This window comes from Oncorhynchus masou, chromosome 27 (assembly GCF_036934945.1).
Source record: "Oncorhynchus masou masou isolate Uvic2021 chromosome 27, UVic_Omas_1.1, whole genome shotgun sequence".
Taxonomy (NCBI): domain Eukaryota; kingdom Metazoa; phylum Chordata; class Actinopteri; order Salmoniformes; family Salmonidae; genus Oncorhynchus; species Oncorhynchus masou.
This window is the reverse complement of record NC_088238.1, coordinates 32,640,484-32,663,686: the sequence shown is the minus strand read 5'-3', so window position 1 is coordinate 32,663,686 and position 23,203 is coordinate 32,640,484. Positions and strand designations below refer to the sequence as shown.

The following is a 23,203-nucleotide window of genomic DNA, read 5'->3' as shown; positions in this document are numbered from 1 at the left end:
CCAAACAACTGTCTATTGCTGGTGCAGACTTGCATTAAAGGGTAACTACACCCAAAAAGAACAATGTCTTATATTTTTTCCAGACTTGAAAATGGGTCTCCTGATGGTTTTAAGGATTGTTGTGGACTTACTACACCCCATTTTGTTTTTCTATTAAAAAAACGTGTGATTTGAGAGCGAAAACCTGGAAAAGAAATCTGAAGAACAGAAACAGACAGTTTGTGTGTGTTTGAATTGCTTTCATGGAGGACTGACTTGAATTTTAAGGATGACCACCTCATTAATTTTCTTCATGAGCTAAAGCTATTGGCTTTCTACCCAAAGTTGCAAAGGGTAAATTTAACAAACACAAGACACCAGAAAAATTGATAAAGGATGTGGCAGTAACCGAAAGAACAGTGGCACCTAGTGGGTATAACCTGGTACCTTCACACTCATTTGTGAGGGGAAAATGCAAGCAACTTTCATGGATAATTTTTCTGAGCAGGGGAAAAAACATCACCAAATTCAGTAAGAATACATGACATAGTATGAATAAACAATACTCCAAGCCGTAGCTTAATACTACTTGTCAAACATAGAAAACTGATACTGTATACTGGCCATTTGGGTGGTCCGTGGGTGGCTTTTGACCATTTATTTGGATTCCTTAACAATGACTAAGATGTGAGAAGTGGTTTGGCCCGCATTGGATGTTGGATATTATATTTAATGAATATTATATAAATCCTAGAAATTGAAATGGCCAATTTTGGGTGCAATCAATTTGAGTTCAAATTGCCTTTCAACAAAATAATGTTGCAGGAATTTGTGTCTTATCTGTTTCTAACAACAGAAACCATTCAGAACAATCTGCAATAATGGGTGTTATGACTCTTATCTGTGTTTACACATGTAAAATTGGTAGCTTTAGATAAAGCATTTTTTTATTTTTATTTTTTTATCAGCCTTCCCAATGAGATGTATGCTTCTGAATGATTCATCATGCTGCCACGTTGACAACATGACCAGGCGGTGTAGATTAGTGTTCAATTTGTGAAGGGCACTCCTCCCTCACTGCTTTTGCACGTTGACGTCATGGGCCATAGTGCGGTGCACTAAATCACACCCCCTCAATGCTTCTCAGTGGTAGTGACCCTCATGTCTTGTAGAGCTTGTGCCTCATTGCTGCCAAGCCAAGGCTGCATACAGAGAAAGACCCGGCCCAAACATGCTGTGTAAAAACACCACATGTAAAAGACCTTCAGAAATTGAGCAGGGAATCTTGAGCTGTTAATGACTTTATCCATTACCTTCAAGGACGAAAGCATCTATCATAGTCAACATGTGTACGCTTACGGACAGCAGGTTATTACAATATTGGACCGTTGGCTTTCATACTTTTCAAATTCTCAGCACTACTCAAGCAATTTCTCCAAATGTCAGCACATTCAAGTTGGCGCTGCATTAGTTAGGAATTTTGTATGATGGTCAGGCATGTAGTTACTGTAGGTCACAATGGGAAGCCGGACTATCTCGTATCAGCATCTGTGGACTAGGGATGTGACGAATGTAAACATTTTCTTAACTTTTTAAACGTTAAGAAATTAATACAATTCCACTTGAATTCACAATGAAGCTGTGCTGCCTGCAACAGTTTGGGTCCCTTTCAGATGGTTAAGCATTGCACCTGTACTTCCATTACTGTACCTCAATTCCACCTCTCTTCTCATTTAACTTCTCAAAGTATTGCCATACAGGATTTAGCTTCCATCGCTTGACTTTCTCTGCATGTCTTTTGTAAAAATAAACATTGTTTTTCAGTAAGGAATTTTTACTTCACATTAACGATCCCAATTTCCTTCAAACGTTTACATGTTCACACCCCTACTGTGTGGACTATGATTAATGTTTAAGACTGCGTTCACACAGGCAGCCCAATAAGTATCTTTTCCACTAATTGGATTTGGACAACCTCTTTTGACAATAATTGGGCAAAATATCAGAATTGGGCTACCTGTGTAAATGCAGTCTTAACGCCAGTTACATTTTAAACACATAGTAAACCCAGTCCATTTAATACATTTGTTCATTCAAATGTCTGTATCAAAACAAAAGTACACTGCATTTGGAAAGTATTCCGACCCCTTGACTTCCACATTTTGTTACATTGACAGCCTTATTCTAAAATGGATTAAATTGTTCTTGGTGGTTCCAAACTTCTTCTTCCATTTGAAGAATGATGGAGGCCACTGTGTTCTGGTGAACCTCCAAAGCTGCATAAATGTTTTGGTACCCCTCCACAGATGTGTGCCTCGACCTAATCCTGTCTCGGAGCTCTACGGACAATTCCTTCAACCACATGGCTTGGTTTTTGCGCTGACATGCACTGTCAACTGTGGGACCTTTATATAGACAGGTGTGTGTGCCTTTCCAAACCATGTCCAATCAATAGAATTTACCACAAGTGGACTCCAAGTTGTAGAAACATCGCAAGGATGATCAATTGAAACAGGATGCACCTGAGCTCAATTTCGAGTCTCTGAACAAAGGGTCTGAATAAGGTCTTTTCTTAGTTATAAATTTGCAAAAAATTCTAGGATCCTATTTTTGCTTTGTCATTATGGGGTATTGTGTGTAGACTGAGGAACTTTTTTAAGGCTGTAACGTAACAAAATGTGGAAAAAGTCCAAGGGGTCTGAATACTTTCCGGAATGCACTTTATCCTCTGTTTCCTTATTTTCATGTTGACTAATAATAAGGTGGTAAAGGTATTCGGTGAAGATGGCACTAGTGAGAATAAAACAGCTGACTCTTCGTTGGTAACCCTATAGCATGCCATGTGGTTGACGTATCGTGATGACTCTCAAATACTGTATGTCATCACACTCTTCTGATCCCGTGCCAAGTTCCTTTTAGACTAGTCATAAAAAAGGAAATGGTTGCTAAGCGACTGCTGTGCCAGTTATCTCACTAAGTACTAGGGGACCAGAAACGTGTGCTACGTATGGGTCGGGTAAGAGTGTGCGCATGTGTAATTTTAAAGTTGGATGAGCTATTAATATAAAGCTGAATTGTTAGAGGGAGGCCCAAACCCCATTGTATCGTTATGCTCTTGCTTTTTCGATTGCTTTTAGATGTGCTGCTGTTAATTCGTTATTAATGTTTTTTTTCACATATTGTTACAGGCAATGCAATTCCCATACAACTGTTATCCTCCACAGTGCTTAGGGTCTTTCAAGTCCCAGTCAGCTGTACTCCTACCCACCATCGTGATTTCCCCTCATTTAAGTAATGACCCAATATATAACGCTCCATATCCCTGATCTCTGACACATTGACCGCCATGAATAATACAAGCTCTGTAATGCCGCTAACATGCTAGATGCATGGAAGGGAAGACGCTCAAGCTCCCTCTGCTCACTGCATGTGCTTTTAATGTGGAAAATATGCTCTACCACCCACTTGGAAGCAAGATGGACTTTTCTAGGTTCATATCCACATCCCTTCACATACGAATTCTGCCAGAACACCATTTCTGTGAGTCACCTTTACCTTGTGTGGAGGGTATGAGGGCACCATTCCTCTTCAGCAGTGCTACACATCATTCTTCTATGATACTCAATCAAAAGGTCACCGAGCTTCTAATCCACCACAGGTACCCCTTCTACCCATGGCCTGTGGTCCTCTTGGTCTGCCCATCGCCTGACCCTGATGCCATCAACCCTATTATCGTCACATGGCATCAACACAGACACCCCCCCCCCCACGGTCTTTAACATTGCCTTATTCTAGCATTATCCTGCTGTATCCATTAATTACAGAGGAGAGACTACCGTAACTGCCTTCCCTAGCGCAATGCAAACCATTGCTGCTTGCCTTAGAGCCTAGACTGGTACTGCACCATCTGTTGTTTACAGAGAAGGCTAAGAGAGAGGTGATCAGTTGGGGCCCTGTTTTTTTTTTATAAGCCTCATTTCTGAAAGGGCTTATTGAAACGGTCTGTCTTTAAAGAGAGAAAGGGTTGGCCCTTAAGGCTTTAACAGCATCAGATACTGTATGTGCAGAGGGATGAGAGGAAAGTTGCTTTAAGGCTGGTTTAAGGATGGTGAGAACGTGGGGGAATGCACCAGTAGTGGTGTAAAGAAGGGGATTGATGGATCTCTGAGGATGGGCTCTAATGGTTTCAGCACCACCGAGAGTGGACAGCTCCCAGAGTAATCTCTGTCACCTTTCAATGCCCCTATTTGCTTCCGTATTAATTGTATTCAATCTTTTCTTTTAAGTCCCTGAAAAGCCAATGGCATTAATGCCGAGCTAAACATGTTCTTTGACACGGTTTGAGGGGCATGTTCTCTGCAGTATTCTGCTATAGCAACATATTCTACATGTCATGTGCAGGCAAGTTGCCATTGAACATTTCATATGTAATTGTTTGTAATGTATTTTATGCCCCTGGGTGTGCTATGCAGTCTGGTAGGCTGTCTGTGGTCTGAGCTAGTGCCTTTTTTAGAAAATTGATGTTTTGATTTCCCACAATGCCTTGTCATATCCTTTCCTCACTCCTATTTCACTCCCACACAATCCAATTCTGTATCCATCAGTGTCTGATAGTCCGCAAACCCACCCCATAACACGCCTTATCTCCCCCATACAGCCCCCTTCTTTGACTATAGATGAATATATATTCATGAGGCGCTTACTCAGTGTCATAACGCAAGGTCTCACTCTAATCAGCACGCCTCTACATCGTCCTCTTAGTAAGTGCAGCCGATCTGAGTGACGTTCTTTTGGATCAAGCCCAGTATCTCACGACCTCCACTCTGTATGCAACTCAGATTGTTAGCACTTTGATGGTTGCAATCAAAAATGCATTAAGGCAGCTACAGTCTCCTCAAAGGTTTGAATTGTGCATCCTCCCCTCCCTACATCCTTCCTGACATGAGGCTATCCCTATCCTAGTACTGTACCAACTGTTTAATATGCAGATAGTCGATGGTTAGATTTAAAATGCATGAGGTGATTGGGGGACTCTAAGTAGGCTTGTATGAAGGCCCTCAAGTCCATCCCACGTAGAATCCCCCCCTTTAACATGAGCCTATTAGTAGTATCTCTGTTCAATATGCAAAGCCATTGAACAAAGCCCCCTCCACCTAAGGCAATAGCTCATGTGTCTGAGGCCGCCGTCACTGTGGTTCCAACAGGGTCCTACTTTAGTTCTTCATCAATGATTGGTCGCTGGCTGGCTGCGTTTTATAGAACAGTGTGTTCCTTTGAGAGCTTAGCTGACATGAGTGACGCTGCCTTCTGCTCCATACTCCTTCTGTTCCAAATGCATATTATATGGGAAATGTTACAGGAGAATATAGAATTTGTGTGTTGTGCCAGAGGGAAAACAAATTATTGTTCATTATTATAAATTTGTAACGATAATAATATTTCTTCCTTCCTCTGCCTCTCTCTCAGATCCCACTGTCTACCCTTGTCCAGCTGGCCTCAACGACCGACCCACCAGTTACCATGAACTACCTACGCAGGCGTCTGTCCGACAGCAGCTTTGTGGCCAACCTCCCCAACGGCTACATGATGGACCTGCAGAGTGGGCCTCGCCCCACCCCGCCCTCTTCCACCTCCAATCCCGCCTCCCCAGCCACAGAGAGGCGAACGCCCCCCAGCCTGCCACCACAGGTCCCGGCCTCGGGCTCGGCCTTAGGCTCGTCCCCGGCCCCGACCCCCGGGGGTTTCCTCAGCTCCTTCTCCAGTGTGGTGAAGACCGCCCAGTTGGCACAGAATGCTGCAGCAGCAGCCAAGGCTTCAGCGGCGGCGGCAGAAGCTGCCAAACCTGTCATACGGAAGCCCAAGATTCTATTGGTCATCGACGACCTGCACACAGACTGGTATGTTTCTCTCCCATAGAAGTGACCACTAAATCAGTATATTACACAAGCCTAGGCTCTATTGCAAGTGTTATTTGATATCACAACCTATTTGAATTGGCATTAAAAGCACTGTGCTTAAAGTGTTTCACATACCCTCTGCCCACTTGGACAGCACATGGAATTTGCCATCAAATATCTAAAGTATATTCTTGTATGCAGCATTAGTCACACTAATAAAATGAAACCAGTTCAGAAAGGAAACGGCTGATATGGCACCAGTTATATGCTAGTAACAATCATGCATTGCATTGGCGGTCTATTTAACCCCCTAGAGTCGACGTCTGTCAAATTAGCCTAATAATAACATCCCCATAAAGTGTAAGCTAGAGATATCTGTTTTGATGCGTCTAAATTAGAGTTTGACCGATGAAATCGTCCCCAATTAAAATTGGCCATTCCGATTCAAGTCTTAATAAAATTCAGAAATCAGTATTTTTGGACATTATAATTTTTTATTTTACACCTTTATTTAATCTTTATTTAATCTTTATTTAACAAGGCAAGTCAGTTAAGAACACATTCTTATTTTCAATGACGGCCTAGGAACGGTGGGTTAACTGCCTCGTTCAGGGGCAGAAGGACAGATTTTCACCTTGTCAGCTCGGGGGATCCAATCTTGCAACCTTACAGTTAACTAGTCCAACGCTATAACCACCTGCCTCTCGTTGCACTCCACAAGGAGACTGCCTGTTATGCGAATGCAGGAAGCCAAAGTATGTTGCTAGCTAACATTAAACTTATCTTATAAAAAAACAATAAATCAATCATAATCACTAGTTAACTACACATGGTTGATGATATTACTAGTTTATCTAGCGTGTCCTGCGTATACTCAGTCAGATTCTATGCAACAAGTATCTGACTAAGCGGTGGTAGGCAGCAGCAGGCTTGTAAGCATTAATTCAAACAGCACTTTTGTGCGTTTTGCCAGCAGATCTTCGTTGTGCGTCAAGCATTGCACTGTTTATTACTTCAAGGCTATCAACTCCCGAGATGATGCTGGTGTAACCGATGTGAAATGGCTAGCTAGTTAGCGGGATGCGCGCTAATAGCGTTTCAAACGTCACTCGCTCTGAGACTTGGAGTGGTTGTTCCCCTTGCTCTGCATGGGTAACGCTGCTTCGAGGGTGGCTGTTGTCGTTGTGTTCCTGGTTCAAGCCCAGGGAGGAGCGAGGAAAGGGACGGAAGCTGTACTGTTACAGATTTTTTTTTGTATCGGCTTTTTTTGTCCTCCAATTATCAGTATCGGCGTTGAAAAATCCTAATCGGTCGACCTCTATTCTAAATCCACCGCATCCTGTCGTACTTCCGTATCTGCGTTGAAAGGTGCCAGCTCTAGAGCTGTGTTTCTCAGTCCATGAGACATCCCGAAAATCGTTTTTCTCATAAAATCTTCTGTAGCGTCCGACCGGTTTTACCTACAAACTATTATTTTCCTCCATGACCCCCACAAGCGTTTTGAGAAGGAAGTCGGTACAACCGATATGCCAACTTCTGTCTGTAGCTTCCAAACAGATTGGGCTACACACTAATATGAAACAGGTGGAAAGGTGAGACTCTTACGAACATGTACATGCAAGTTGTTTTGCTCGAGGACGCCCACAGGCCTTTCAAGACTTGTCCCCGGTACCAGTTGAAGAAAATGTATATATGGCGAGGTTAAATGCGTGTAAAAAAAAATTTTTTTTTTATTTACTAATATGTTTCCTGATCTTTCTTATATCTCGCAGATATTTGGGGGGGGGGCGACATCTGTTCCATGTAGTGAATCTGTTGTTTAATGCGTTTGTATTGGCTAATAGCAGTAAGGCCCCAAAATATTTTTGGGGGGATACTTCAAGGGATCTTAAAATTCCAAATGAAATAGAAAAATTATCCTTGTTATGACCTTCTTAAAACAATTCCATATAGGTTAGTAGAACCATCCTCCGCGGGCTTAGACTCTTATGGGTTAATTCTGACTAGAATATCTCTCCCTCTGGACTTGGCCGCTGCCCTCTGCTCTCCATTAAGGTTCTACACTACGGGGAGGCCTGACTGGTCTTGGAATTATTACTAAGTTATGTCCCAGCAGACTATGCTGTCCGTGTGCAGGACTTAAATCTTCTCCTTCTTAAATCTACTCCTTTTTAAAGCCCATCTGGGATCCCAAAATGTCTCATTCCCTTTCATCTTATCGCGGACGCTGTAATTAAGCCGTGCAGAAGAAGCCCTTCATTATCTACTGTAGATTCTCTAGGCTGAGTCAATCACTCTGTTCTCTAAGGAGCTCACTGCAGCTTTATACAGTACACTCTGCCTATGACACCTCTGCAGTGTTTAATTTTTATTTTATTTTGTCCACAGTATAATTATTTGTATGAGATGACTGACACATGTTAGGATGAAAAAAAAAAAAAATGCATTTGTTAATCGTATAATAGTATGAATGTTTCATAGGTCCTCTGTGCAGACATGGGCCAAACATTAAATACAAACATACTGGATACAATATCAAAAGAATTGAACTTGGCCTTGACCTTATTATACACAGTATAGCAGATATCACAATATCACAACCTACATGAGCGCTGGTGTGTTTCTCCACATTCCCTGCATCCCTGTGTGGAGTAACACTGAGTTATGAACAGCAGGTGGCGCTAGCTGATAACCTATTGGAGAACTCAAGAGAATATGTACCTGTGCTGAGCATTGCTCCCTGTGTTACCTCTAACCATTCAATACTACCTGTGAACACGCGTGATCTGCCACCACAATACAGATCTGTTGAAGTGGTACATGGTCTTATTCTTTTGTAATCGTTCCATTTCGAACACATGGGGATGAACTTGTTTACTCAGAATGGAGTTAGCGGTGTACCATCAAAGATTGAGCTTTGTAGTAGCAACGTGGCCCATTTTCATGTAGACCTACACACTTGGTGTAATTTGTTCCTTGAGGTTCTTCTCTTTTTATCATCTCTTTAAATCACTAATTCAGTACAATAGACTTGCCTTGCCATATTGAATCTAAACCTACTTCAATAGCCTGGTCCCAGATGTGGTTGAGTTGGCAAGACAGCGCAAACACATTTGGGACCAGGCTATCATATCTAGGTGGCGTTGGAGTGGAGAATAGCAGCAGCTCAACAGTTAACCATTGAGTAATACCCCTGAGAGAGAAGTACAACTAGTAAGAGCCTTTAAATGCTACATATTTGGCTGCTGCTTTGGCAACGTGTATGGATCATGGTGCCTCTTCTTCCCCCTCCTCACTATTTGTTTAAGACGATGTGAAACAAACGTACATTTAGGCATGCTAGTTTTCTCTCTTCAGTTTAACGTGCGGATGAATTGATGGCAGTGTAGTGCTACTACAGATGTCAGTTCTCTGTGAACCCTCCTGCTACCGTCTGTCTCCATTCTATTCCATGTACTTGGCTGGCGTTGTAGGGGAAACTTAAAGCTCCAGAAGTGTTTAAATGGGCCTCCTTTTCCACTTCTGATTTAGTCATTTTGCAGACACTAAATTTAAAAGTGTCTGGTAGAATTGTGTCAACACCATTCTGTCAACTACCACAATATATGCAGCAGTAGGTGTGCAGATGGTAAACAGGGTTGAAATGAAATGGATGTCTTATTCAACATGAGAAATTTGACTTCTCTCTATTTTAGTGTAGCACACGTGCTAGGGATGCTATGGAAAGCTTTATAAAACCCTTAAGGTATGGTAATAGATCATGGTTTTAGGTGAAATCTAGGGCTTTAAATCTGATTCCCATTTGAAAGGTACAGTAGTTCATGAAAAGTTCACTTTGTGGCTGCCTAAGCTCTCCAATAGTCCTCAGATGCCTTTGTGTTTTTACTGCATCTCCATAAATCAACATTGATCCTATCTCCCGGCACTTTTATTGTTGCTACGGTTGCCAACACAAGTATTTTATCTGGAGCAAAAACCTTTAATACAAACTGATAGCTTGGAGAAGGTTGCCCCGGACCGCAGGCGAACGGCTATGAGATAAATAACCACAATAAAACCTTATGATTACAGGCGTCCATTCCCACCAGGCAACCAAAAAAAGATTTTGTAATTCAGGATCAATGTTTTTCTGATGGGAGGCAACAAACTGTTGCTCTGTTTGGTTTCAAACTCCCAGGTTTCATTTGTAGACTAAATGGGACTAGTGAAATTGGTCAGTTTTCTCACTTTTTCTCTGTCGGTACTTAAGTGCATTAATCTGGTTTTGATGTGCTTTAATACCAGGTTAATTCCGTATTAAGGTGAGTTATTGTAACACCATTTGACCAACATCCAAGCCTTGGGATCATGTGGTGTAATGCAGACAATGAACTTTTCAAAGCTTTAGTGATTCATGATTACCCAAATATCTTAGCCAAGTATGAGAATTACATTTATATTTTATGATGCACTGATGGATGGCTTATTGATGGCTGATAGGATCTCTTATCTGAAATGGGTTTGATTTACACTAAATACCAATCAGTGTTACAACATGTGTGGTAGCTTTGCCACAGTCTTTATTTATGTGCCCTGAATTGACATTTTATCATATTTAATAGAATCTCATAGCTGACAGAACATGACTGTAATATTTGTCTCCTCTTGGGAGGTGTTTGCACAGACAGCTGGATTACTAGTAGCTCAACTGGAGAACTAGGATATACAGCACTGAGCTACAAGTTATTAGTGTCTTTAGTTGTGGGTGAGGGTTAGTGTTGGTGAGGGTGTCCCATGTCCATCCATCATTGCCCTCTGCCTCGGGGCCACATTTCCTCCAGAGCATACCAGAGGAGAGGCTGCTGGTCTCCGGGGAAACGCTGGGCTCCCCTGACAGGCCTGGCCTCCAACTCTGACTGGGGCACAATGGTGGTGCACACACACACAGCAGCTTTCACCACCCACAACATCACCATCCTCATCACTTTCTCTGTTTCTCACTCATCTCTTTCCTTTCCCTCTTTCTCCCTCTCCACTTCTCATTCTATCTTTTGCAAGCTCTTGATCTCTCACTCCTGTTTCACCTGTTTTTCTCTCCTGTTTCACCTGTTTTTCTCTCAGTCTTTCAGAATCTCTCATTCCCAGGATTCCCTCTCTCCTTTCTCTTGCTTACCGCCTCGTCCCCCTCTCTCACCATATTGCCCTCATCGGACTTGCCATTGGCTCCCTGTCATGCCACACCCTCCTAAGAATGCCATGCCACATTACATTCTGCAAGCCAAGAAACTGTCAGTTTGTTGTTTGAATCTGAACAATGTACCGGCTCTTGAATGATCCTATATTAGATTACTCTATCCAACCACTCTTTGGTAAATGCAGTACAATCACTGATGTCATTGTCATATCTGCTGTCAAAGTGAGGGTAATTGTGATGGCTGTGGGAAAAATCTGGCTCTGAGTTCTTATTGTCATATAGCGTAACCCATGTTGACTTGTAAGAATGAAGGACAAATTTCAGATTTCGTCTGTCAAAATACACTGCTCCAAAAAATAAAGGGAACACTAAAATAACACATCATAGATCTGAATGAATGAAATATTCTTATTAAATACTTTTTTTATTTACATAGTTGAATGTGCTGACAACAAAATCTCTCTCAAACTATCAATGGAAATCAAATGTATCAACCCATGGAGGTCTGGATTTGGAATCACACAAAATTAAAGTGGAAAACCACACTACAGGCTGATCCAACTTTGAGGCAATGTCCTTAAAACAAGTCAAAATGAGGCTAAGTAGTGTGTGTGGCCTCCACGTGCCTGTATGACCTCCCTACAATGCTTGGGCATGCTCCTGGTGAGGTGGCGGATGGTCTCCTGAGGGATCTCCTCCCAGACCTGGACTAAAGCATCCGCCAAATCCTGGACAGTCTGTGGTGCAACGTGGCGTTGGTGGATGGAGCGAGACATGATGTCCCAGATGTGCTCAATTGGATTCAGGTCTGGGGAACGGGCGGGCCAGTCCATAGCATCAATGCCTTCCTCTTGCCAGGAACTGCTGACACTCCAGCCACATGAGGTCTAGCATTGTCTTGCATTAGGAGGAACCCAGGGCCAACCATCTGTGAAGAGCACAAGGCGCCTGTGGCGAATTTGCCAGTCTTGGTGTTCTCTGGCAAATGCCAAACGTCCTGCACGGTGTTGGGCTGTAAGCACAACCCCCACCTGTGGACGTCGGGCCCTCATACCACCCTCATGGAGTCTGTTCCTGACCGTTTGAGCAGACACATGCACATTTGTGGCCTGCTGGAGGTCATTTTGCAGGGCTCTGGCAGTGCTCCTCCTGCTCCTCCTTGCACAAAGGGGGAGGTAGCGGTCCTGCTGCTGGGTTGTTGCCCTCCTACGGCCTCCTCCACGTCTCCTGATGTACTGTCCTGTCTCCTGGTAGCGCCTCCATGCTCTGGACACTACGCTGACAGACACAGCAAACCTTCATGCCACAGCTCGCATTGATGTGCCATCCTGGATGAGCTGCACTACCTGAGCCACTTGTGTGGGTTGTAGACTCCGTCTCATGCTACCACTAGAGTGAAAGCACCGCCAACATTCAAAAGTGACAAACATCAGCCAGGAAGCATAGGAACTGAGAAGTGGTCTGTGGTCACCACCTGCAGAACCACTCCTTTATTGGGGGTGTCTTGCTAATCGCCTATAATTTCCACCTGTTTTCTATTCCATTTGCCCAACAGCATGTGACATTTATTGCCAATCAGTGTTTCCTAAGTGGACAGTTTGATTTCACAGAAGTGGTATTGACTTGGAGTTACATTGTGTTGTTTAAGTGTTCCCTTTATTTTTTTTGAGCAGTGTACATTACTCACTTTGGCTTTATGTGAGACTAATGCAATGAGGGGAAAAGTGTCATGGTAAAGATTCTGGATTCCTCTACATGATGTTTTTACAATGGGTGTGTGACTGTAAGAGTGAGTGTTTGGGGAGAACATGGGCCAAATCCTGTCTGGGTGTCTACTCTTGGAACCATGCGACGGGCTGCTCACCTCACAACTTTTTAAAGTCCAACTGACTGTACATTTAATTGATCATTTGAAGTGATGACAAGTTGCGCAATGAATTCCTTGGCTTGAAAACATGTCATTTTTAGTACATACGCAAGCCTCCTGGTCTTGCTTAATTGCTCATGCTCTACTACTGTCATGGTGAAGGTAAGTGTGGCCCTGGGTGACAGAGCATTGGTCTTTACTGTATCCAAGTCAGACTTTTTCAAAGGTTCACCGCTAACTAAATGACAAGGAAGTATAACCATGGATCTTATAGTCAACAGCTGGAAAACCTTAAGAAGATCGGTGATGAGATTAACCCCATTTGCGTCTGTTACTGTAAAGCAGCATATGGAAAGCAGGGATATGGGGAATTCTAACCGGTACCCCCTGTATATAGCCTCGCTATCTTTATTTTAAAGCTGCTCTTTAATTATTTGTTACTTTTATTTCTTATTTTTGTAGGTATTTTTCTTAACCAAAAGACTCATCAATCTCCGATTTATAAATAAGTGGAGCGAGCGAAGCAACAGCTCCTCTGTCTTGTTATGTGTATCTGATGCTGTCTAGACAAACAAAATAGTATGGCATGTCCTCTTTTTATCCAGACAGCATCAGATACTTGGGCTATATATAGTAAGACAGAGGGGTGCTGTTAAGCTCATTCGGATGCTTTCTCCGGTGAGTTACTTCTCCTGATAGTTGAAGGGGCCATGCCCAGTTGATAATCACCCCGATAATTGCCTCAACTGAACCTAAACTATACCGAAACAACCAATTGAACCGATATAACAACATGAAATAAATGAAGTAAAGTATCATGGGGGAGAAAGGCAGAGAATGGGTGAGTTGATGCGTGAGGGGAAGCGAAAGATAATTATGTAATCACCAATTTATAAATGAGGAACAGGACGGGCATTTATATTGTTTTGATCTATTCTAATCTCAAAATGGTATGTGCGCTATATCAGTACACCGAATCCAAGCTGTCTACTCTGGCCTACTTGGAGTACACAGTGAGAGCGTGCGTCATTTTCAAATGGCAAGAAGACTAAGATGAATGGATGCACATGCTGCATTAGCATTGCTACAAAATCTGACTCCGATGGTGGGGAAGAAATTAATCACAGCATCTCTGATTTATTCTTCTGGCTTTTTTTGCGCTTAGACCTCAGAGGTGCAGGTTCAGGAGGAGGCTCAAAATCAGAACGGTGCACACTGAGCAGATGCCTGCGCCACCACCAAGTGAAACAGGAGAGCGGAGGGACGGCCTCGTTTTGGCTTGAACAAGCAGACGACAATGCTACTGGCCGACTTATCAGCTCAAAATGTCATCATTGAGAGACCAGGCTCTTACATCTCAAGTAAAAAACATTCGCAACGCATTCGCCAGCTTTCCTTGTTTGACATGGACATGCTCTCATGAGCTGACAATTTACTGTTTTTGACTGCTGTCATATCGAGCCTTATATTAATTATGATGCCATTAATTGCTTTTGTGCTGATTTTCAGTAGTTATCAAGCACACATGGCGCATGTTTAGGCTACTGATGTTTTCATTATTTGACTGAGCGTCTTGGTGGTTGGGGTATTTCGTTATAGAAAGAAGCTGTTACCACGTTTCAACACATGCTTTCTGTTTCCTAGTTGTAACAAATGCAGTCCAAGTGTTCAACACATTTTATACTTGAATGTTTTTTTTTTTTTAAATAGCAGTGGTCTCCAATGGGTTCATCGCAAGAACCCAATAGCTATTAGCCCAGCTATAAGTAGCTCACCAAATATTTCTGAAAAAAGCAGCGCCATCGTGCTGATTTGCAACAATCATTCATATCATACCTTTACACAGCATAGGAGTCAAGTCATACATGCCTTTTTTTTTAAATACAATCAAGCGTTTTTATTATTATTATTATGTATAAGGCCGGGGGTCAGGCCCCGTCTGATTTGGCTGGGAATGAGAACTCAACCGCAAACTGAGTGTCAGACACCTTAAGCTCCTGGCTACTATCCAATTTAATCAATTTTGACATTATCCCTAGTTAGTTTAAGGCAATTTGAACTAAACGTAACAATTAATTTCCAGCAATGTTGCCCCTGTGTGTGTGTTTGTGTTTGTCTCAGTCAATTAGCCAGTTAGCGGTAATGATGCCGCAGAATTATATAACGATTATTTGTATCAATCGGATGGGTGTTTGTTTTGCAAGCTCTGTCATGACATATGCAGCAACACAAACATCTCACAAAATGCACAATCAAAGGGGTGTTACACAAAAAAATCTGTTTTTTCCCTGCCCTAACATTTTTTCTTCTGTAATTTAAGCATGGAAATGGACTCAGAACCTCTAATTTCATTGCTTGTCTAAGAAATAATTGTTATTATTAGAGTGAATAAAAATCCCAAACCAAGGGAAATGGAATTCAGGTAAATACAAAGTGATTATGAAAGCTACAAAAAATATATATATTCTGAGTTACTCTGAACATGTTTCATAATTATAAAAGTAGCTCTCGTGCTAGAAAAGGTTTGAGACCTGTCCAACAATAACAAACTCATAAAAAAAAATAGTATTCTGTTACCCAAGAAGTGATTTTTCCATATAGAAAATGTATTAATTACACTGTTAAAATGTTGCAGCCATAATGACTGCTCATTAGCTTGAAGCGGGTCTATTGAGGCCCAGAGGTTTTTTTAAAATGTTATTTAAAATAAAATTGTGCAACGTGCGCACACAACGGTGGTCCTTTAAAAAAATATATATATATTTTTTAACCCCACTATGGAAATTAAATGTCCTTCCAAGTAATTTGTTCTTGGGCCAGCCATGCAAGGAGTGATTAGTAGAATGTTGCAAGAAGAGCCCGGAACGAATGCGAGAAGCTTTGATGACTTTTTTTTTTCTGTCACTGAAAAGACACTAAGACAAAAAATGTGTGAGAACAGAAAATGTGCAATCCCAAAGAGGTTTAGAGGCAGTTACTCTAAATCCTTAACAGCCTGAGCGCGCGCGCGTGCACACACACACACACACACACACACACACACACACACACACACACACACACACACACACACACCAACAGCTAGCATGTAGCCCTTGACAGATTGATAACCGGCCCAGGCCTGCTAGGGTTGAGAGTTCACCGGCTGGACCCACAGAGTGTTGGCAAAGACACAAGCTATAAACATAAAGCTCTTAACACCCGAAAGCGTGCACGAGAGGTAGTATATCTGAAATGTCCAGATTTATGTGAATGTCCACCCCCCTTCGCTTTTTAAAGTGACACCATCCCCGTCGGTTTCTGCCTCGTTTGTTCCTTGTGGGTGTGTGTTTGTTTCAAGGCTGTCTAAAAGTGTCATCAGGTTTCCTGCCTATGGTGTTTGATGATGCCAGTGAAGCCTGATGCCTGACCTGTAAGGATGTCACGGTTAGGAACAGGAAATTATGTTGTCGGACAGAAAAAGGGCACCACTGTTACTGTTTGTGTTCAGGGACATTGAGTCCTGTTCAGGGACATTGAGTCCTGTTCAGGGACATTGAGTCCTGTTCAGGGACATTGAGTCCTGTTCAGGGACATTGAGTCCTGTTCAGGGACATTGGTATGTATGTATGTATGGTATGGTATGTAATTTGAGATCCAGGGACATTGAGTCCTGTTTTTCCCAGGGACATTGAGTCCTGTTCAGGGACATTGAGTTTCTTGATGAGGTGCCTAATAGGTGGCCAATATGATGTTCTGACTGATTATGATGCTCAGCTGGTTTTTATTATGTGAAAGTTTGCTTGTATGGTACTATACAAGGACCACAGTGCTGTAATCATGGAAACAAATATGTTCTTGGGTCAATGGTTTCGAGCTATTTTGGAAAACTTGACGTTTCAGCCTTCCTCAATCAAATCACATTTATTTATATAGCCCTTTGTACATCAGCTGATATCTCAAAGTGCTGTACAGAAACCCAGCCTAAAACCCCAAACAGCAAGCAATGCAGGTGTAGAAGCATGGTAGCTAGGAAAAACTTCCTAGAAAGGCCAAAACCTAGGAAGAAACCTAGAGAGGAACCAGGCTTCTTGCTGTGCCGGGTGGAGATTATAACAGAACATGGCCAAGATGTTCAAATGTTCATAAATGACCAGCATGGTCAAATAATAATAATCACAGTAGTTGTCGAGGGTATATATAAATATATACACACACACACACACACACACACACAAATTGTGTAGAGAAATAGTCCTATAAATACTATATTAACAACCTAAAACTTCTTACCTTGGAATATTGAAGTCTCATGTTAAAAGGAATGTTCATATGTTCTGATCAAGGAACTTAAACGTTATCTTTTTTACATGGCACATATTACTTTCTTCTCCAACACTTTGTTTTTGCATTATTTAAGCCAAATTGAACGTTTAATTGAGGCAAAATTTATTTTATTGATGTTTTATATTAAGTTAATACTGAATTAACACTTATTTTGTTGTAATTGTCATTACAATTAAATACAAATAAACAAATTGGCAGATTTTTTAATTTTTTTTAAATGTTTAATAAAAAAAAAATCAGTATCGGCTTTTTTGGTCCTCCAAAAATCGGTATCGGCGTCGAAAAATCATAATCGGTCGACACCACTAGAGGGATACCTTCAACCACCAACTTACCATCCTGAGACGAGGCTGGTTATAGCCCACAAAGATCTCCGGCACAACCCAAGGGGGGGGCGCCAACCCAGACAGGAAGATCACATCAGTGACTCAACCCACTCAAGTGACGCACCCATCCTAGGGACGGCATGAAAGAGCGCCAGTGACTCAGCTCCTGTAATAGGGTTAGAGGCAGAGAATCCCAGTGGAAAGAGGGGAACCGGCCAGGCAGAGACAGCAGGGCGGTTCGTTGCTCCAGAGCCTTTCCGTTCACCTTCAAATGAACAGATTATTCTGAGGTTGTTTTGACTGCATACTGTTGTGACTACATATTTTTCTCTGTTGGTGAAAAAAAAGTAATGGTATACACAGGTTGCCACTACAACGGATACCTTTTTCTAATTATACAGAATTTAGGTGATACTGGAGAAGCTATTTTTCTAGTCGTCTCTACACGGGTAATATCAAGCCTGTAGGCTACTGTGTGGTGAAAGGTTATAAGCTCTGAAAGTTGTGATCTTGTCTCATTAGTCTCTTTCCCATTTCTTTCCTCACAGGGCCAAGTATTTCCGAGGGAAGAAGTTGAACGGGGAGTACGACATCCGGGTGGAGCAGGTTGGTGGCGTTAGAGCTGAAGGGACTGATGACTTCTCCATGTGGCTGGAGATGGCTCAGAGGGATTGGGTTATGTTAGCTCAGCTGATGCCCCTCCTGGTTGACTGACTTGACCCACATCTTTCACAATTCTTTTTTTTTTTTCACCCCATCATCCATTAGGAATCCAAGCTGTTTATTCAAGAACCATTAGGATAGCATGTGAGGTCTTTAACAGCTGGGTAGCAGCAGGTATTACATACTTATTAGACACTAAGTACAAGGCCTTTTTACTCCCATGCCCCAGTTAGCCTGTTATCATGTTGGCATGCTCTGTGTGTGTGTGTACAGTATGTGCTTGGCTGCCTGATGGAATGTACTTATTTTTATGTACTCGTCTTCTCAGCATTGGATTACATGCAGGGAGGATTTAAATATTTATTGGACTCGTGTCAGAAGCAGTCCCTTACAGTTCTGAGTCGACGCTTTTTATTTTAATCAGAAGCTAGCAATGACCGTAGTTTGATTTTCATTCTGCACTGTGTTAACACATCCTAATGGTTTCTCTGATTCTCCCATCAGGTAGCTCTTTTACAAATGTTTTGTCAGACCAACTACCCCTGAAGTAACCAGTTGATAACCCTGTAGCACAAATACTGCAGTTTAATGGCATTTATATAAAAAATATATATATATGAAAAGATGCCTTCAGTTCCAATGTATATGCAAAAATACGCAACTGTCTAGACATAGTATTTTCAGTGGGTAGATAACATCTAATTTCCATCCTAAAATTTTGGCCATACATCCGCAAGCGATTGGGCAGACCGGAGTCGTTGTCTTTGAAATTAAGTGGTGGGATTTATTTGGAGAAGGAAAAAGCGAACTACAAAAGACCAGACCAGGGACTTTATAGGCTGTCTGTTTGCTCAACACTCTGTTGTTTTCACATCTCATTCTCAGTAATATTGAGACCGTAGCCGGACTAGTGGGGCTTGGAGTTCTGAGTTAAAAACATGTTTAAAAAAAAAAGAAAAAAAAAAGAGATGTGAAATATGGGGGCTCTGCTTTTTTGTAGCAGTTTGTGGCGTTGCTGAGAGCAAACCCAAATAAAAACATGTGGCGGCTCTTAATTAGGACCCTTAAATCAAGAGTGACTGGACCGCTATGGGGGGGCGCACCCTCAAGCCTTGTTCTTTTTGCCAGTCCTCCTCGCAGGGTAACAAGTCAGATGTTATTTGCCCACCGCCTCCAACCTTCCCACCCTACACAGCCCAGCCGGACCCCTCGCCGGTTGTTAGTACATCTAACAGAAAGCTCAAGGATGAAGGAAACCCCCCCCAAAAAAAGTTGGATCAATGTGATGGGATGATGAGCCTTTTTTTAATTTTAATGTATTTTTTAAACTCCAGTTAAAAACAGAGCCACCTTGCTCTCTCGCTCTTTTCCTCCCTTTCCTACATCCTTAGCTTAGCTCTGCAGTGCTGTCGTCTCTCACTCTGCTCTGAACTCAACTTGTGCCCAACGTCAACCTAGCTAGCTCTCTCCTGCTCTTCACCCAGCTGCTGCCATATAAGGTGCCAGTCTGAGGCACAGGCAGTGTACAGGCTACCCATAGCAGCGTCTGATAGCTGAGGGAGAGAAAGAGGGAGAGGCCTATTGAGGTCTGGTACACTACATGAACAAAAGTATGTGAACACCTGCTCGTTGAACATCTCATTTCAAACTCATGGGCATTAATATGGAGTTTGTCCACCCTTTGCTATAACAGCCTCCACTCTTCTGGGAAGGCTTTCCACTAGTTGTTGGAACATTGCTGCGGGGACTTGCTTCCGTTCAGCCACGAGCATTAGTGAGGTCGGGCACTGATATTGGGAGATTAGGCCTGACTTGCAGTCGGCGTTCCAATTGATCCCGCAGGTGTTTGATGGAGTTGAGGTCAGGGTTCTTCCACACCGATCTCGACAAACCATTTCTGTATGGACCTCTCTTTGTGCACTGGGGCATTGTCATGCTGAAACAGGAAAGTGCCTTCCCTGAACTGTTGCCGCAAAGTTGGAAGCACAGAATCGTCTAGAATGGCATTGTATTCTGTAGCTTTAATATTTCCCTTTACTGGAACTAAGGGGCCAACCCAAACCTTAACTGCCCCAGACCATTATTCCTCATCCACCAAACTTTACCGTTGGCACTATGCATTGGGGCAGGTAGTGTTATTTTGGCATCCCCAAAACCCAGATTCATCCGTCGGACTGCCAGATGAAGTGTGATTCATACTCCAGACAACGCGTTTCCACTACTCCAGAGTCCATTTGTGGCGAGCTTTACACCAATCCAGCTGACCCTTGGTATTGCGCATGGTGATTTTAGTCTTGTGTGCGGCTGCTCGGCCATGGAAACCCATTTCACGAAGCTCCCGCGAACAGTTATTGTGCTGACCTTGCTTCCAGAGGCAGTTTGGAAATCCATAGTGACTGTTGCAACTGAGGACAGACACCATTTTTACACGCTTCAGCACTCTGTGGTCCCATTCTGTGAGCTTGTGTGGCCTACCACTTCGCAGCTGAGCCGTTGTTCCTCCTACATGTTTCCACTTCACAATAACAGCACTTACAGTTGACCGGGGCATCTCTAGCAGGGCAGAAATTTGACAAACTAATTTGTTGAAAAGGTTGCATCCTATGACGGTGCCACGTTGAAAGTCACTGAGCTCGTCAGGAAGGCCATTCTACTGCCTATGTTTGTTTATGGAGATGACATGGCTGTGTGCTCGATTTAATACTTGTCAGCAACGGGTGTGGCGGAAATAGCAGAATCCACTCATTTGACGGGGTGTACACTATATATACACACACAAATTAGTGCATTTCTTGATATGTCCCTTTCCCCAACGCCATTAAAATATTTAAGTTGTGAGCATGTTGTCATAAATCACTCCTCCACATGGCCGAGGCCCTGCTTTGAAGGTTTACTTTCTTGACGCCTTGACATGTATAACACCCTAAACACATAAACACAGATTACAAAATGTCTTCAACATTGCACTATGCAGATTACAAACAGAGCTCTGGGCTTTTTTTTATATTCAGCTTATAGCTATAAGCTCTATATCGGTGTCACCTTGTGCCTGAATAGTCCTTGCATATACTCTTCACGCTCATGTTTCACTGGGTTGCATGAATAGAACCGAGCAGTGCATCAATTGAAAGTTTGGTCCCACCTAACATTAATCAAATGCATCATTGTGCTCCCTAAATTTCACGAGTTCCATAAGAATGAGCGTTATCATCTAGCGTGAAGCTAGCTTCATCCATGTCTGAAAATCCAACTGAACTCGTTCCCAGGATTTTCATTTGGCACAGATCTGCCTTGAGCTGCTGCCCAGATCGTCATTGACTTACCCTCTAGGAGTCTTATCAATCTCTCAATAAGTGCTCCAAGATACCCAGCACCTTTTGACTGTGCCCGCTCTTATCCTCTACACACTTGTGCTCGGAGATAGTGTGTGTGTTCAGTTTGCTGATGTGCTCTAAAGGGGCATACACAGGGCTTATGTTTTTTTCCCCGATCTCCCACAGTGCCCGTTTGTCTCTTTTTTGAAGTCTATTGGATGTGTGCTGCTTTTCTCTACTTGGGGGCTAAGCAGTGCCAAGCTGAGGATCTCGATCATGACTTTCAGTTTCTTTCCCCTGTGAGTGATGTTTTTTCCCAAGGCTGCTTGCTTGCTTCATCTGCTTCAATGCGGCGCTAACGTCAGACATGATTCCAAACGGAATAATAGCCGTCTACTGGGTGCATGTTGGTACCCGACAACCCCTGTTCATGAGTAGATGAGGGGAGTTTTACATTTTACGTAATTGGGCAAGTTACGTGATTAGAACGTCCGGGAGGTTCGACTGCGACTGTATAAAAGCCTGTTTCTCTGGGTTCCCGTCCAACGAGTTCTAGACGGGTCAGAAGGGAAAACATCTGCTCACCAGGCCTATGACCTCAGTGAGGACAGAATTCCTGCTCTGCTCCCCTCCACCTTGTTTTTCCTTACCCTTAGTAATCGTCTCACGTCCCCTCCCTCCCCCCCAAGAGGTTCAGGGCATCTGTGTTGATGTTGTTACAAGATTGATGTTCAGCACTGGCAAACTGTACAAAGACTCCTGCTGCCCTTTCTTGACCAACTTGAGCAAGTGCAGCTCTGCCCTATATAGGCTATACGAAGGTCGCTATTATGGAAAGGTTGTTGCTCTCCTCAGACTCCTGCCTTACTATGCTGCACACGTTTGTTCAGATAAATGAGGTGAAGTGTACCTAGTCCAAGTAAACAAGTCATTTCTGCTGTAGAAAAAACGGCTGTGTTTGGACCCAAAAGAAACCACAAGATGGGTGCCTTCCTTTGCCTACCCCACATCTATTTTTATCACCAGGAGCTATTTTAGGTTTCCCACTCCGACTGTTGCTTGTGTGTGTGTGTATATATTGAGAGGGATCTGGTCAGGCTGTTTATTTTACAGGAGATATAATGGGCTCTTTAATGATTGGATGGTAGGGGGGAGGAGCAGGCGGTTAAGGCTAAATGCAGGTCAGACATGAAGGGGTCAGCAGAGAATCCTTTCTGTGAAAGAGGGTTTGCCACAGTTCTAGGAGTTTGTTTATCAGTACCCTGTGTACTAAGAGCATGACACCTCATACAGAACTGAATTGTTCTAGAACTGTTGCAGATGTCAATATCAATCACAGGCTTCTTGCCAGCAGAAGCTGGCGGAGTTCGAGTAAAATCACTTACCACGCTATGAATGTTGGGATAATGCTTTAGATTTGCATGTGGTTTTACTCCAGACCACCAAAGTTCTCGTTTACACGTTTGTCACCTGACCATAGTGAAAGGCATCTTGTGCACCTGAACCTCAATGACACCCATTAGCAGAATTCTAAAAATACTCCCAAAGATTTCAGATTAGCGTTGTGTGATGTTAGTGAGGGCTGGGAGGGGAGAGGGAGATGAGGGGGGCATATTTGGAGTCTTGCTGTGTGTTATGTGCTGTCCACTTGTCCTGGG

The 23,203-nt window shown here is 42.8% G+C and overlaps 1 protein-coding gene across 2 annotated transcripts in view; it reads left to right on the top strand.

Moving 5' to 3' along the window:
- LOC135516020 (synapsin-3-like) overlaps positions 1 to 23,203 on the top strand; it is a 114,111-nt gene that overhangs the window by 3,280 nt on the left and 87,628 nt on the right. For both annotated transcript variants that reach the window (XM_064939981.1, XM_064939982.1), the window contains exons 2-3: positions 5,446 to 5,876; positions 18,117 to 18,174. In XM_064939981.1, coding sequence (XP_064796053.1) covers positions 5,500 to 5,876; positions 18,117 to 18,174 — 435 coding nt within the window. In that variant the 5' untranslated portion in view covers positions 5,446 to 5,499. The remainder of the gene's footprint in view (positions 1 to 5,445; positions 5,877 to 18,116; positions 18,175 to 23,203) is intronic.